The sequence below is a fragment of the Ipomoea nil genome, unplaced genomic scaffold, assembly GCF_001879475.1.
Source record: "Ipomoea nil cultivar Tokyo-kokei standard unplaced genomic scaffold, Asagao_1.1 scaffold2845, whole genome shotgun sequence".
Taxonomy (NCBI): Eukaryota; Viridiplantae; Streptophyta; class Magnoliopsida; order Solanales; family Convolvulaceae; genus Ipomoea; species Ipomoea nil.
The window spans coordinates 9,741,180-9,753,879 of record NW_017619273.1 but is presented as its reverse complement, the minus strand read 5'-3'; the positions used below and the strand labels follow the sequence as shown (position 1 = coordinate 9,753,879).

The 12,700-nt window shown below is 35.9% G+C and overlaps 3 protein-coding genes across 3 annotated transcripts; 2 read left to right on the top strand and 1 right to left on the bottom strand.

Annotated features, from left to right (window-relative positions):
- Positions 1–481: 481 nt before the first annotated feature.
- Positions 482–4,899, top strand: LOC109159965. The gene is made up of 3 exons (XM_019308078.1): positions 482–929; positions 1,850–4,042; positions 4,244–4,899. The coding sequence occupies exons 1-3, from the start codon at positions 482–484 to the stop codon at positions 4,897–4,899; spliced, it is 3,297 nt and encodes a 1,098-aa protein (XP_019163623.1).
- On the top strand, positions 701–7,983 carry LOC109159759. Its single transcript, XM_019307874.1, has 11 exons — positions 701–933; positions 4,990–5,298; positions 5,394–5,597; positions 5,699–5,956; positions 6,044–6,442; positions 6,524–6,816; positions 6,895–7,068; positions 7,161–7,265; positions 7,358–7,427; positions 7,528–7,626; positions 7,715–7,983. The coding sequence occupies exons 2-11, from the start codon at positions 5,002–5,004 to the stop codon at positions 7,799–7,801; spliced, it is 1,986 nt and encodes a 661-aa protein (XP_019163419.1). The 5' UTR covers positions 701–933; positions 4,990–5,001; the 3' UTR covers positions 7,802–7,983.
- A 1,800-nt stretch (positions 7,984–9,783) lies between these two features.
- Positions 9,784–11,320, bottom strand: LOC109159963. The gene is made up of 2 exons (XM_019308077.1): positions 10,232–11,320; positions 9,784–10,176 (listed from the first exon to the last, which is right to left on the bottom strand). The coding sequence occupies exons 1-2, from the start codon at positions 11,318–11,320 to the stop codon at positions 9,784–9,786; spliced, it is 1,482 nt and encodes a 493-aa protein (XP_019163622.1).
- Positions 11,321–12,700: the final 1,380 nt, after the last annotated feature.

Sequence of the window (12,700 nt, the reverse complement as noted above, 5' to 3'; positions counted from 1 at the left end):
TTTTGAATGCAAGATGTAACTTATATTTCTACTTGATTTTATGTTATGCAACATTTGCGTTCATTAATTAGTTTCGTTAAGCAAATATAAGTAACGAAAATAGAGCGCATAAAATAAAACAATAACACAAGAGAATTGTTACGCAGTTCGGAGCGCTTCTCCTACCACTAGTACAAAAAATATCAATAAAATCGTATTATTGGCGTCCAAAAGTAGAACTTTGGACTCCTAAAGTGTAATGCGGTGGCATTTTTGTAATTAAAATGTCAATTTTTATTTTTATTATTATTATTTTTTAAAATTAAAATGAATAGGCGTCCAAAGTTGTACAATTTTGGACTCCTATTAGTAATCCGTCTAAAAGGTAAAATAATAGGCGTCCAAAGTTGTAGAGCTTTGGACTCCTATTATTAAACCGCTCAAACAATTGGCGTCCAAACTGTGTAACTTTGGACTCCTATTATTAGAGTTTCTTCTTCAGATGCAGCAAAAATGGGACACAAACCCTCCACCACTCCAAACAACTCCCCACCACCACTCCAAACAACTCCTCCCAGCACTGCAGTTCGTCGCCGGCGCCACTGGTCTTCTCCGTAGCAACCATCGCCGTCCGTTGCCGCCGTCCGTCACAGCAGATCCGTCGCCGCCGTCCGTCACAGCAGATCCAGCGCCGCCGTCCGTCACAGCAGATCGAGCGCCGCCGTCCTCCACTCCTCCATCGCCGTCGTCTCCAGCCCCGGTCGTCGTCGTCTCCAGCGTCTCCAGCCCAGCCGCGTCGTCTCCAGCCCAGCGCCGCCGCCACCGGTCGTCGTCTCCAGCCCAGCCGCCACCGGTCGTCGTCTCCAGCCCAAAGCCGGTGCCCACGCCGTCCGTCGCCGCTGCCCAGGCCTTCCTCCGTCGCCGCTGCCCACGCCGTCGCCGCTGCTCACGTAGGTTCGTATTTTGTTTTTTTTTTTTTAATGATTTTAATTTATTAATTTGATATATGTTATTATATGTTATTTTTTTATAATTATTATTTGTTATTTGTTATTTAATTTATTAATTTGTTATAAATATTATTTGTTATTTGTTATAATTATTATTTGTTATTTGTTATAATTATTATTTGTTATTTGTTATTATAAATTAAAGTTATGATATTTGTTAGAAAATGTTTACTGTTAAGGAATTATAATATTTAATATATTTATAAATTTCCATGTATGTAGATGTATATTAGAAATTACAAAAAAAAATTTAAAAATTAAAATTAAGAGCAAAAGAAGCATTTTTTAGAGAAATTAGAGGGCCAAACCGCCTAAAGTTATGCCTTCACGAACTTTTAACACTTTACGGAAGTAAAAAAGTTAAGTTATAATCTAATTAGTATGTTCTGCCCAAAAGAGTAAAAAAAAAGACAAATATATTGTATATTTATAATTATACAAATTAATTTAGTAAGTAAACCTATTAATTATTAATATGTTTTAAATTTATTAATTTGTGTATTATGTATATAAATGCATACGAATTTGATTATGTTTATAACAAATATGTTTTTGTTATATGGATTTATATATAAATATGTTTTTTAAGAAATATATGTATTCTTAGTTTACTTTAGATTAATTATGGATTGTATTTTTATGAATTATAGGAGATATGGATCGGAGTTGGATGTATAAAAAACGCAATACACTTGAATATGTTCATGGGGTTCAAGAGTTTATAAAAATTGCCGAGGATTATGCAAGTCAAATTGATGAAAATTATATAGTGTGTCCTTGTTATGATTGTAGAAATTTAAAAAAATTTCGTAGTTCTGAACCAATTAAGAGTCATTTGATACGTCGGGGTTTTAAGCCAGGATATGACCGGTGGATATGGCATGGTGAAACTGTACCTACTAGTGAGGGTACAAATCAAAGAAACTGTAGAAAAAATGTAGACAAAGATCAAAGTAATGAAGATAATGTTGGAAATGATGGAGACAATGACCGGCTAGATGAATTGATGCGTGATATGCAAGGGGATTTGAATGAAATGCCTCAAGAGTTTGAAAGTTTTTTTGAGAGTTCTGGAAAACCTTTGTTTTCTGGATGTAGTAAATTTACAAAGTTATCGGCAGTGCTTAAATTGTATACCGTAAAAGCAAAAAATAGGTGGAGTGATAAGAGTTTCACGGAGTTATTAGAGCTTTTAAAGGGCATGCTTCCTAATGAGAATGAACTTCCTTGTTCAACTTATGAAGCAAAGAAAATGTTATGCCCGTTGAGTACGGAGATTGAAAGGATCCATGCATGTCCAAATGATTGTATTTTGTATTGGAATCAATACAAAGACATGCATGTTTGTCCGAAGTGTGGAGCATCACGTTATAAACGAAAAGGGCTTGATGATGCATGTGACCACCAGAAGAAAGGTTCTCCAGCGAAGTTGTTGTGGTATCTACCGGTGATTCCAAGATTCAAACGTTTGTTTGCAAATGCAAAGGATGCGAAGAATTTGCAATGGCATGCTAGTGGGAGAAAAGAAGATGGAAAGTTGAGACATCCTGCCGATTCTCCTCAGTGGAAGAACATTAATAAGAAGTTTCCTGATTTCGGTGCTGAAAATCGAAATCTTAGGCTTGGACTATGCACAGATGGAATGAATCCTCATGGTAACATGAGCAGTTGCCATAGCACTTGGCCAGTTCTTTTAACAGTTTACAATCTTCCTCCGTGGCTGTGTATGAAGCACAAGTACATCATGTTATCATTGTTAATATCTGGTCCTAAACAACCAGGAAATGACATAGATGTGTACTTGGCACCGCTTATTGAAGATTTAAAGATGTTGTGGAATGAAGGTGTGACAGTATTTGATGCTCATAGTCAAACCAACTTCACTTTACGAGCCATGCTGTTCTGCACAATCAATGACTTCCCAGCATATGGTAACTTGTCAGGGTATACTACTAAAGGGGCTAAGGCATGCCCTGTTTGTGAAGAAGAAACAGTTGATCTTTGGTTGAACAACAGTAGGAAAAATGTGTTCATGAGTCATCGAACCTTTCTACCTATTGACCATCCTTATCGAAAGAGGAAAAAAGCTTTTAATGGAAAATCTGAGACTGGAGTTGCTCGCTTACCATTATCAGGGGATGTTGTTTATGAAAGAGTCAAAAACATTAATAATGTGTGGGGGAAAACTTCAAAAACAAGTCAAAAGGGTATTTGGAAAAAGAGGTCTATATTATGGGATTTACCATATTGGGAGCATTTATCTGTTCGACATTGTCTTGATGTAATGCATGTGGAGAAAAATATTTGTGATAGCATTATCGGGACATTGTTGAATATTCAGGGTAAGACGAAAGACGGTATTAAAGCTAGAAAAGATATGGTAGAAATGGGGATAAGGACTCAATTAGCACCACAAGAATCTGGAAAGAGGGCATACTTACCTCCAGCTTGTTATACTCTGTCTAAAAAGGAAAAAACAAGTTTTTGTAGTTGTCTAAATGGTGTCAAGGTTCCTTCTGGCTATTCATCTAACATTAAAAAGCTTGTTTCAATGAAGGACCTTAAATTAGTTGGTATGAAATCACATGATTGGCATGTGCTAATGCAACATATGTTACCTATTGCTATTAGAGGCATATTACCTAACCATGTTAGACAAGCTATTACAAAGCTTTGCTACTTTTTCAATGCCATTAGTAGTAAAGTTCTTGATCCTGAGGTGTTGGATTCCATGCAAGCTGAGGTGGTAATAACTTTATGCCAGTTTGAAATGTATTTCCCCCCATCATTTTTTGATGTTATGGTGCATTTAACAGTTCACTTGGTGTGGAAAATTAAAATGTGTGGTCCTGTATTCTTGAGGTATATGTATCCATTTGAGAGATACATGGGAATTTTGAAAGGATATGTCAGAAATCGATATCGGCCAGAAGGGAGTATAATTGAAGCTTATGGCGCTGAAGAAGTCATTGATTTCTGTACTGATTATTTGGCTAATGTTCAGTCCATTGGTGTTTCTAAATCACGTCATGAGGGAAGACTCACAGGAAAAGGTACCATTGGGTTCAAAACACATGTCCCAAGTCAAATAATCTGAAATCAAGCACATTATCTCGTACTGCAACACCTTTCTGAGGTTCATCCATATTTGGAACAACACTTGTCTATTATAAGGCAACAAAATCCTTCTAAGGGTGAAATGTGGGTGACAAAAGAACACAATTGTACATTTATCACATGGTTCAAAGATACAGTGATGAAAGAGTTATCTCAAGTGCCAAATAATATCACTGAAACCATTAGGTGGTTAGCGTATGGCCCTGGATTAGTTGTGAGCACTTATGAGGGATATGATATTAATGGGTACACGTTTTACACAAAACGTCAAGATGAAAAAAGTATAGTGCAAAATAGTGGAGTGACATTAGTAGCACAATCAAGAGAGTATTCTAGTGCTAAAGATACTAACCCGGTAGATGCTACTATGTCATACTATGGAGTCATTGATGAAATCTGGGAACTTGATTATAAGGTGTTTAGGATTCCTCTATTCCGATGTTCTTGGGTTGATAACAGGCGGGGTGTTCGTGTAGATGATTTGGGTTTTACCTTAGTTGATTTTGGTCGACTAGGATATCATGATGAACCGTTTATACTTGCATCTCAAGCTAGACAAGTCTTCTATGTTTCTGATCCTATTGATAGTAAGTGGTCAATTGTCTTACAAGGCAAAAGAAGTATTGTTGGTGTTGGTGATGTTGTGGATGAAGAGGAATATGACCAATTTGATGAAACCCCACCATTTTCTATTGGTATTCAACCTATGGCTTTAGGTGAAGATAACATTGATACTAATTTCATGCGTACTGATCAAGAAGAAGGATTGTGGATTGACCATCCGACAGTATAATTTCTAAAATGTAATCTTATTATTTTTTTTATAACATGTTTATATTTTATAAGATGTTCTTTTTAACATAGTTATCTTATGCATGTGCAGGTATACAAATTCATGGCCGGGGCCGGCGATCACACAGATCCAATGGTAGAGGAGCCTTCAAGGCAAACAGAGTCTAACAAAGTGCGTAAAGTAAGAGGAGCTACAACTTGCAATAAAATGAAAAAGAAGAAGCCAGATGATGAGACTATGTTAATTGAGTTCGATAACCTGAATAGGCCTATTGGCCCAAATGCAAGGAAGTACTCAAATTACCTTGGCATTTTGGTTCGTACTCACATAGACATTAACATTGATAAATGGTCTCAAGTCTCAAGCGGGGTTAAAGAAACGGTTTGGTATGATCTTAAGGTAATTTTATTTCATGTCCAATAATTTTATTTCATTTTATATATGTTAATGTTTAGAAAGGTCTAATTATTTGTTATTTTATTGTTGTTATTCAGAAAGAGTTTAATATCTCTGATGAAGAAAAAAGTAATATTTTGGAGCATGCGAGGAAACGTTGGAAAGATTTCAAATCAAGATTGGTGCGTGAATTCATCAATAAAAAGCACCATATATATAGCTCTCCCGTAGAGTTATATAGCTTCATGACTGAACAACAATGGCAGAAATTTGTAGAAAATCATCAAAGTGAAGAGTTCAAGGTACATTACATAATTTACTTGCTTACTAATCATGTTTTATTATTAGTCTTAAATGCTTTATTAGTATTAACCTACTATTTAATAATAAATTTTATTTTTAGGCCAAAAGCCAAAAGTTTAGGGAGTTGCAAGCGCGAAATGAGCATCCCCACTTTTTAGGACCTAGGGGCTATGTTGGAATGCAAGCTGAGTGGATGAAATGCGACCCATTGTCTTCACAGTCTTCTTGTGCTGCTATTACATCGACCATAGCATCTAATGATCGTAGTTTGGATTGGGTTCGAGCGCGATCTAAAAAATCTGAAGATGGAAGTTATTACATTCCCAACGAAAAAACAAAGGGAGTGTTTGATAGAATTGTAAGTAATACAAATACTTTAAATATATATTATTGATGAGAATGTTAGTTAACATGTAAATTTTAAATCTTGTTCGTGTTGAAATAGGTCGAGAAGTGTGAAGAGATAAGTCAAGGCTCATTCCAACCAAACAGACAAAATGATATATTGACATCAGCTATTGGCACCAATGAGTACGGTGGCTATGTGAGAGGTGTTGGAGTGCACGCCAAAATCCGGGATGTGTTTGGTAAACCGGATAGCATAAGTCGTGGGAAATCAGCTGGGGTTGTTTCAGTTAGTGATCTTGAGGAGATTGTGGAGAAGAAAATTTATGAGAAAGTGGCTGAAAAGATTAGAAAACAAACAATGGAAGATATGCAATCTAAGTTAGAAATAATGCAGTCTCAGCTTGAAAATATGATCAAGAATGCACAAGCAAGTCCAATGGTTGGCACACCAATTCGGAGCAGTTGTCATTCTATTGATCCATTAAACAACGTTCAGGTAATATTGAATATCTTTAATATTTTGTTCAATTTGAATATCTTCTACTTTTTATTAAGCCTTTTAATTTTTGATTTATAGGAAAATCCAAAACAAACAACAATGATGAATTTTGAAAGTGGGGATCAATCTACTGTAGAATTACGACCACTTCTTGTTGATGATGATACACTGCAGCACTTGGGAGATGAATCCAAAAAATTGGTCAGGCATCTTAAATACTTGCCTTCCAATTTAGATTACATTGACGTGGACCTAGAGAATGCAATCTTCCATCATTCACATGTGGAGTTCATTCACGTGTTGTTTGAAGATATTAAAGACATGTTCACGATGCAATGGCTTGATGTGACCATAATACAAATATTTATGTTGTAAGTATTTTTTATAATGTTTTTATATTTACAAACTTTTCTTTAGTCTTTCATTTTTATTAATTATCTACGTTGTAGATGTCTTCATCGGATGTGCAACAGAATTGGAGTGACTACAATTGGATTTCTCTGTCCAAGGACTATTTCTAGAGACAATGTAGTTAAGAATTCTGATGAGGTCACACAATATCTTTTGCATGCCCTGGATCAATTGAAGGATCGAAAGTTCATTTTAGCACCATACCATCAAGAGTAAGAAAACTAAATTTAAAATTTTAATTATTTATATAACGTAATTGAATTATTTGTGAATAATGTTTAACATATTTATTTAAATGCTGTAGAAATCATTGGATGCTTCTAGTGATTTTTGTTCAATCAAGAAAAGTCTATGTATTAGACTCTCGTGCATGTAAGCGCGAGTTGGAGATTAAGCCCACATTAAATGTGTAAGTATATATATTAAATGTGTAAGTATATATATATATTGAGAATTATTATCCATTATAGTTTATAAATTCTTTATGAATGTATATTATAGGGTATTTCGATCGGTTGTAAATTTAGGAGGGAGAAGACCTAAAAACAACGTTGCTTGGGATGAAATTGAGGTATATATCAAAAAAAAATATTAATATTTTTTACAATTTTATTAGTAATGTTTTTATTGTTTAACTTAATAATATATATACATAAAAACTCATTTTGTAGTCTCCTCAACAACCGGGTGGTGTGGAGTGCGGATATTATGTGATGAGATACATGTATGAAATATGCACTCTATATTCTGATTTTGAACATTTAGACACGGTATGTAAAATTTATTAAAACTAAATAGTTTTAAATTATACTTTATTAATTGTGAAACTAACTAATTGATTATTTTAAATTTTTGTAGGCATTTGATGCAAAGCCTTACTCACAAGAACAAATTGATGAGATTTGTGAGGTTTGGTCTAAATATTTTATTGAAGAATGCATATAACTTTGAAATGTTAAGAACTTTCATTTGAATTGTTGAGAACTTAGAAGTGTTGTGAATTTATGCATTGAAGTGTTGGTAATGAAGTTTAGTTTACTTTTTGTTGAGAACTTTGAAGTGTTGTGAATTTTGGCATTAAAGTGCTAAAGTGTTAGTAATGAAGTTTAGTTTACTTTGTGTTTAAACCTTTGAAGTGTTGATGTGTGTTGTGAATTGAATATATTGAAGTTTAGTTTACATATATATATGTTGTGAATGTATTTAGTTTGCTTAGTGCTAAAGTGTTGATAATTGTATATGTGTATTGAAGTTTAATTTAGTTTACATATATATATATATATATATATATATATATATATATATATATATATATATATATATGTTGTGAATGTATTGATTGAAGTTTAGTTCAATGCTTTGAACTCGCAGTATAGTGGTTGTGGCTGCATGTACAGGTTGTGAATGATAGTTTTGTACAGGAAAAAACTGGAAATTTTATCAAATAAATATAAAATAAAAAAATATATATATATAATAGGAGTCCAAAGTTCGTTGACTTTGGACGCCTATTATATTTAAAAAAAATAAAAAAAATACTTTAGGCGTCCAAAGTTTCGTAAACTTTGGACGCCTAAAGGTAATTTTTTTTAAAAAAAATACAATAGGCGTCCAAAATCAACGAACTTTGGACTCCTATTGTAGTTTTAGGCGTCCAAGTAACTTTGGACGCTGATTGTCTATGACAATCAGCGTCCCCTGCATAGGCGTCCAAGCAACTTTGGACTCTTATTGTCCATTTGCTTGGACGCCTATGACCTTTTCTGTAGTAGTGTACGTCTGCGGGGCAACCCACGTTTGCCCAATCCACTATAGATGTTCACCAAGGAGTATTACAAGAGGTAACTACAAATGGCTCACAACCTTTACCACTACAACCCTTCCTAACACCTATTCAGGACTGAACCATGCATGCCATAACAATCTTCAAAATAAGTTTCAGCAGTACCAGGTACAGATCATGTAACTCAGATTAAAAACTCTTAATAAAACGTAACATATAATATAGGCAGTTTAATTTGATAGCTTTGTAGAGAAAGTATGCACTCAGAATAGCAGTTCAAAATCGGAAACTTTCTCATTTGAGTGACTTCCCTTTTATAGCAAAGATTAATCAACACCCTTGATCCTTAATATTAGCTTTCCTCTTTTCTCGATAAACCACAGCCACACGCTTTATGTTTGGAGCCTCACTGTAATATTGTTGACTTCCCTTTCAGTTGTCAAAGCATGATATCCACTCAATTTAACTTTGGATGATAACAAGTGGTCCAAAATAGATTCAAACTAACTTAATTCTAATTTAAATCTAATAAGAACAACACTAAATAAATTAGCCAAACAAAGGTTAATGTGTACTAGAATTATACACTTACAATCTCCCCCTTTGGAAATTTATTTCGTAAAACTCTAGTATCTAATACTTTGGGGAAAAAACATAAAAAATCAGATTAGTTTTATTTGAAGCCCTTAGTATAAGTACTAAACACAGCTTAATGTAAAGAAAATAAACTTAGCTCTTTTTGGACCACGTGCCATCAATATACCTGTTCAAAACCATTGATTTTTTTATTGTTGAATATCCTTTGAAGAGAGACCAGAATACCACAAACACGAATAAAACAAACCTAATAGAAGCTGATAAGCAGTAGACGATACCACAATCAAAGATAGGAGTTTACCATAATACTTGTTCGTACGAGTAATAGTTCAAAAAATATACCAAACACATACCATTTGCAGCCATTAGATGTCATCCAAATATACCATAATTACTACTACTCCCCCTAACTTAGTGAGCCTTTTATTTCCAAAACAACTTACCCAAAAACAACTCCAACTCCCCCTTACTCCAACCCCCCCCCCCCCCCCCTTTGCCAAATAAATGACAAACCGAGCAAGGTGAACAATCAATATAGTGGATTAGATTAACGTGCAAACGGGGTGCCCGAAACCGAATCTTCATCATCGTCTTCAGTTTCTGAACTGGAAGAACCAGCGCCGGTATCTGCTAGAATTTGGGCATGAATCTCCTCCATGCGAGTGATTTCTTGAAGTTGTGCATCACGCAACTTTTCTAGGCCGGATATAGTCACTTGTTGAAAAGCTACAGAGTGCTGAATCTGCACAATAGAGGCTTCAAGGGTAACCACAATCTGTCTATGATCCACAAGTGTCTGCGGCTCCTTTGGTACGGCTTGGGAATCGAGAATAAAAGCTAATACGGTGTCTGCGGAAGAGGCTGGGGCAGATACTGGTGGAGTTGCCGTAGCTACGACAGGGAGCACAGTGAGTGAGGCACGATCATCATAGTGGTATTTCTGAGTGAGACAATCATCATACTGATAAACATTGTCATGAGCGGACAACAGTTACAACTTCATCCTTATAAGGCATAAACCCATGATCCTGAAGAATACCAAAAATCAGACTAGGATATGGTAGATGAACCTTGGTTTCCCTCTTTTTCAAAAAGGACATGAGGTGCGAAAAAATAATAACTCCAAGATTGAATGGGAGCCTGTTTATGATCTTGTAGAGTAATGTTGCCAGTTGATCTGAGACAAGGTGATGCCGAACTGCCGGTATATAGTTAGCTGATGCAAGGCAAAGGAGAACCGAGTAAACCGTGGTGAGTTTCAAACTCTTGAGACCAGTACTTGGCCAAGAAACTTCTTTGTTGTGCGTCAAAGCCGCAGCCAATATGTGAGGACTGGGATCAGGAACAACTTGATGATTAGGAGTTCCCAAGTAGGCATTAATTTCTGTCGGTCCAAACGGGTACCACTTATCCCGAATAAACACCTGTTGGAAATGTGTTGAACCTTCTATAAACGTATCCATGGTGAGATTGGTGTAAAATTCGGTAGTTAACCATGCAGAATAGGTCCCAACGTGTTGAAGTGAGGTAAATAAATGTTGATATCTTAGAATGGGGATAATGTTGCATTTTTCAGTTAACTCCTCCACATTGATGGATTTCTCTAGAATAAAATCTCGGTTGGAATGGACGTGCCATTCAGATGACAGTGCACAAGACAGAAAGATGGGCCTATATGACTTCTTGGTCCCTTTTGATTTCGAACCGGATGGAATAGATACATCTGGAGTTTCAGCAACACTTCGGGACCTAGTCATCCGATGTGGTAGTGTGGACACCCTCATTTGTTGCTTGCTTTCAGACACGATTTCCACATCATCCAAATTAGACAGTTTTCTCTTCTCAGCAGTACCTGAAATAGACAATTTCTCTTTCCCTTTCCGGGAAGGCTTCAACAAAGGTACAGTTATGATGGGGATAGAGTCATGGGTAGGTGAGACAGATAAAGGAGCATGCTCCGGTTTTGATAGAGGAGCAGGAATAGATATGGGGATAGTGAAAGCAGAACAAGACACGGGTAACACAGAGGCAGATATATGCTGAGCAATATTTCGGATAGAAAAATTTGAAGGTAAATAATGCATAAAATCAGGTAAGGCTACTAAATTTCAGTACTCCTAGGTAAATTATGAGTAGCTGGGTCATAGGGATCTTCGGGTAAAGGCAAAGAAAGAGCATTGAACTCATTACGAGGCAAAGTAGACACAAATTGCTCAGGCATAGAAACAGTAAAATCAATCTTTCGAGAGGCAGATAGAGAATGAACATTCTCTAGAGGAGAAGTAGACAAAGGAGATACCACAATTTGAGAAGGTGATCTAGACACTGTCTCGGGTAGAGGCGGAATAGACGCAACAGCTGTCTCGGTAGAAATTGGCCATAGTGCAGCGGTGATATGGTGAGCAAGAGCGCGAAGCTCGCAATTTTCTTTGTCCGTGAGTCCTTCAAGGAGGAAAAGATTTTGCTTGATGGTGGCAAGGACTCGATCCGTAGCTTCAGGAGAGATGGGAGAATCAGCATCTATAATTTTCCGGAAGAGATCTGCCCTTTCAAATGATGATACGAAGGTGATAAACGGATTTTCCATGGTTGAAGCTTATGATGGTAAACAATGGTGAGAAGATGAGAGGTTTAAGATGATGGTATGTGATCTCGGTGTAGTGGAGGCAAGAGATGGTAGACAAAAAAAATTAAATATTGAGATGATGTCTCTGTTAAAAGGCGTGTGGAGATGGGATGGCTAGAAGACTTAGATGTAGGCTTTTAAGTCTAGGTTATAGAGTGTGAGTAGGAAAAGATTTAGGAATTTGTTTTGAATTGTATCTCTAAGGTAAAGTTGTTAGGGAAATTAGAATTATAAGGTAAGACTAATTAAAGGTAAGATTGGATTTTTTGAAGAAGAACACGGTCAAAAACTTATATAACTACTTTTTTTTTTTTTTGATCTGATTCTGCAAAACAAGAAAAATAACACGGTTAGGAACATAAGAAATTAAATTTATTTGTGATACTTGGTGTGGTCGAAGAACTTTAGGCCGTGTGATTGCAGACTGCGAGAGCAACTCGAAGTAATCCAAATCTTGATTTGTCCAATGGTTTTGTGAATAAATTTGCTAGGTTTTTGTCTACAGAAATGTACTCTAAAATTATTTCTTTTTCTTCGGCTAATTCACGAATGAAGTGATGGCGAATGTCTATGTGCTTCGTTCTGGAATGTTGAACCGGGTTTTTGCAGATGTTGATTGCACTGGTGTTGTCACAAAAGAGTATCATATTTTTTTGATCTAAACCATAGTCGAACAACATTTGACGCATTCAGAGCAGTTGTGTACAGCAACTACCCACAGCTATATACTCAGCTTCTGCAGTGCTGAGTGAGATTGAATTCTGCTTTTTACTGAGCCATGCAACTAGATTTTTTCCAAAAAAAAAAAAAAAAAGCACCCGCAAGATGTGCTTTTTCT

Coding starts and splice junctions, on each gene's coding strand:
- LOC109159965 (XM_019308078.1), top strand. CDS start 482: ATGCAGCAAAAATGGGACACAAACCCTCCACCACTCCAAACAACTCCC. Junction 930..1,849: donor ACGCCGTCGCCGCTGCTCAC/GTAGGTTCGTAT, acceptor GTTTTAAGCCAG/GATATGACCGGTGGATATGG. Junction 4,043..4,243: donor GGGAAGACTCACAGGAAAAG/GTACCATTGGGT, acceptor TCAAAGATACAG/TGATGAAAGAGTTATCTCAA.
- LOC109159759 (XM_019307874.1), top strand. CDS start 5,002: ATGGCCGGGGCCGGCGATCACACAGATCCAATGGTAGAGGAGCCTTCA. Junction 5,598..5,698: donor ATCAAAGTGAAGAGTTCAAG/GTACATTACATA, acceptor TTTTATTTTTAG/GCCAAAAGCCAAAAGTTTAG. Junction 7,428..7,527: donor TTGCTTGGGATGAAATTGAG/GTATATATCAAA, acceptor CTCATTTTGTAG/TCTCCTCAACAACCGGGTGG.
- LOC109159963 (XM_019308077.1), bottom strand. CDS start 11,320: ATGCATTATTTACCTTCAAATTTTTCTATCCGAAATATTGCTCAGCAT. Junction 10,177..10,231: donor TGCCTTATAAGGATGAAGTT/GTAACTGTTGTC, acceptor TGTCTCACTCAG/AAATACCACTATGATGATCG.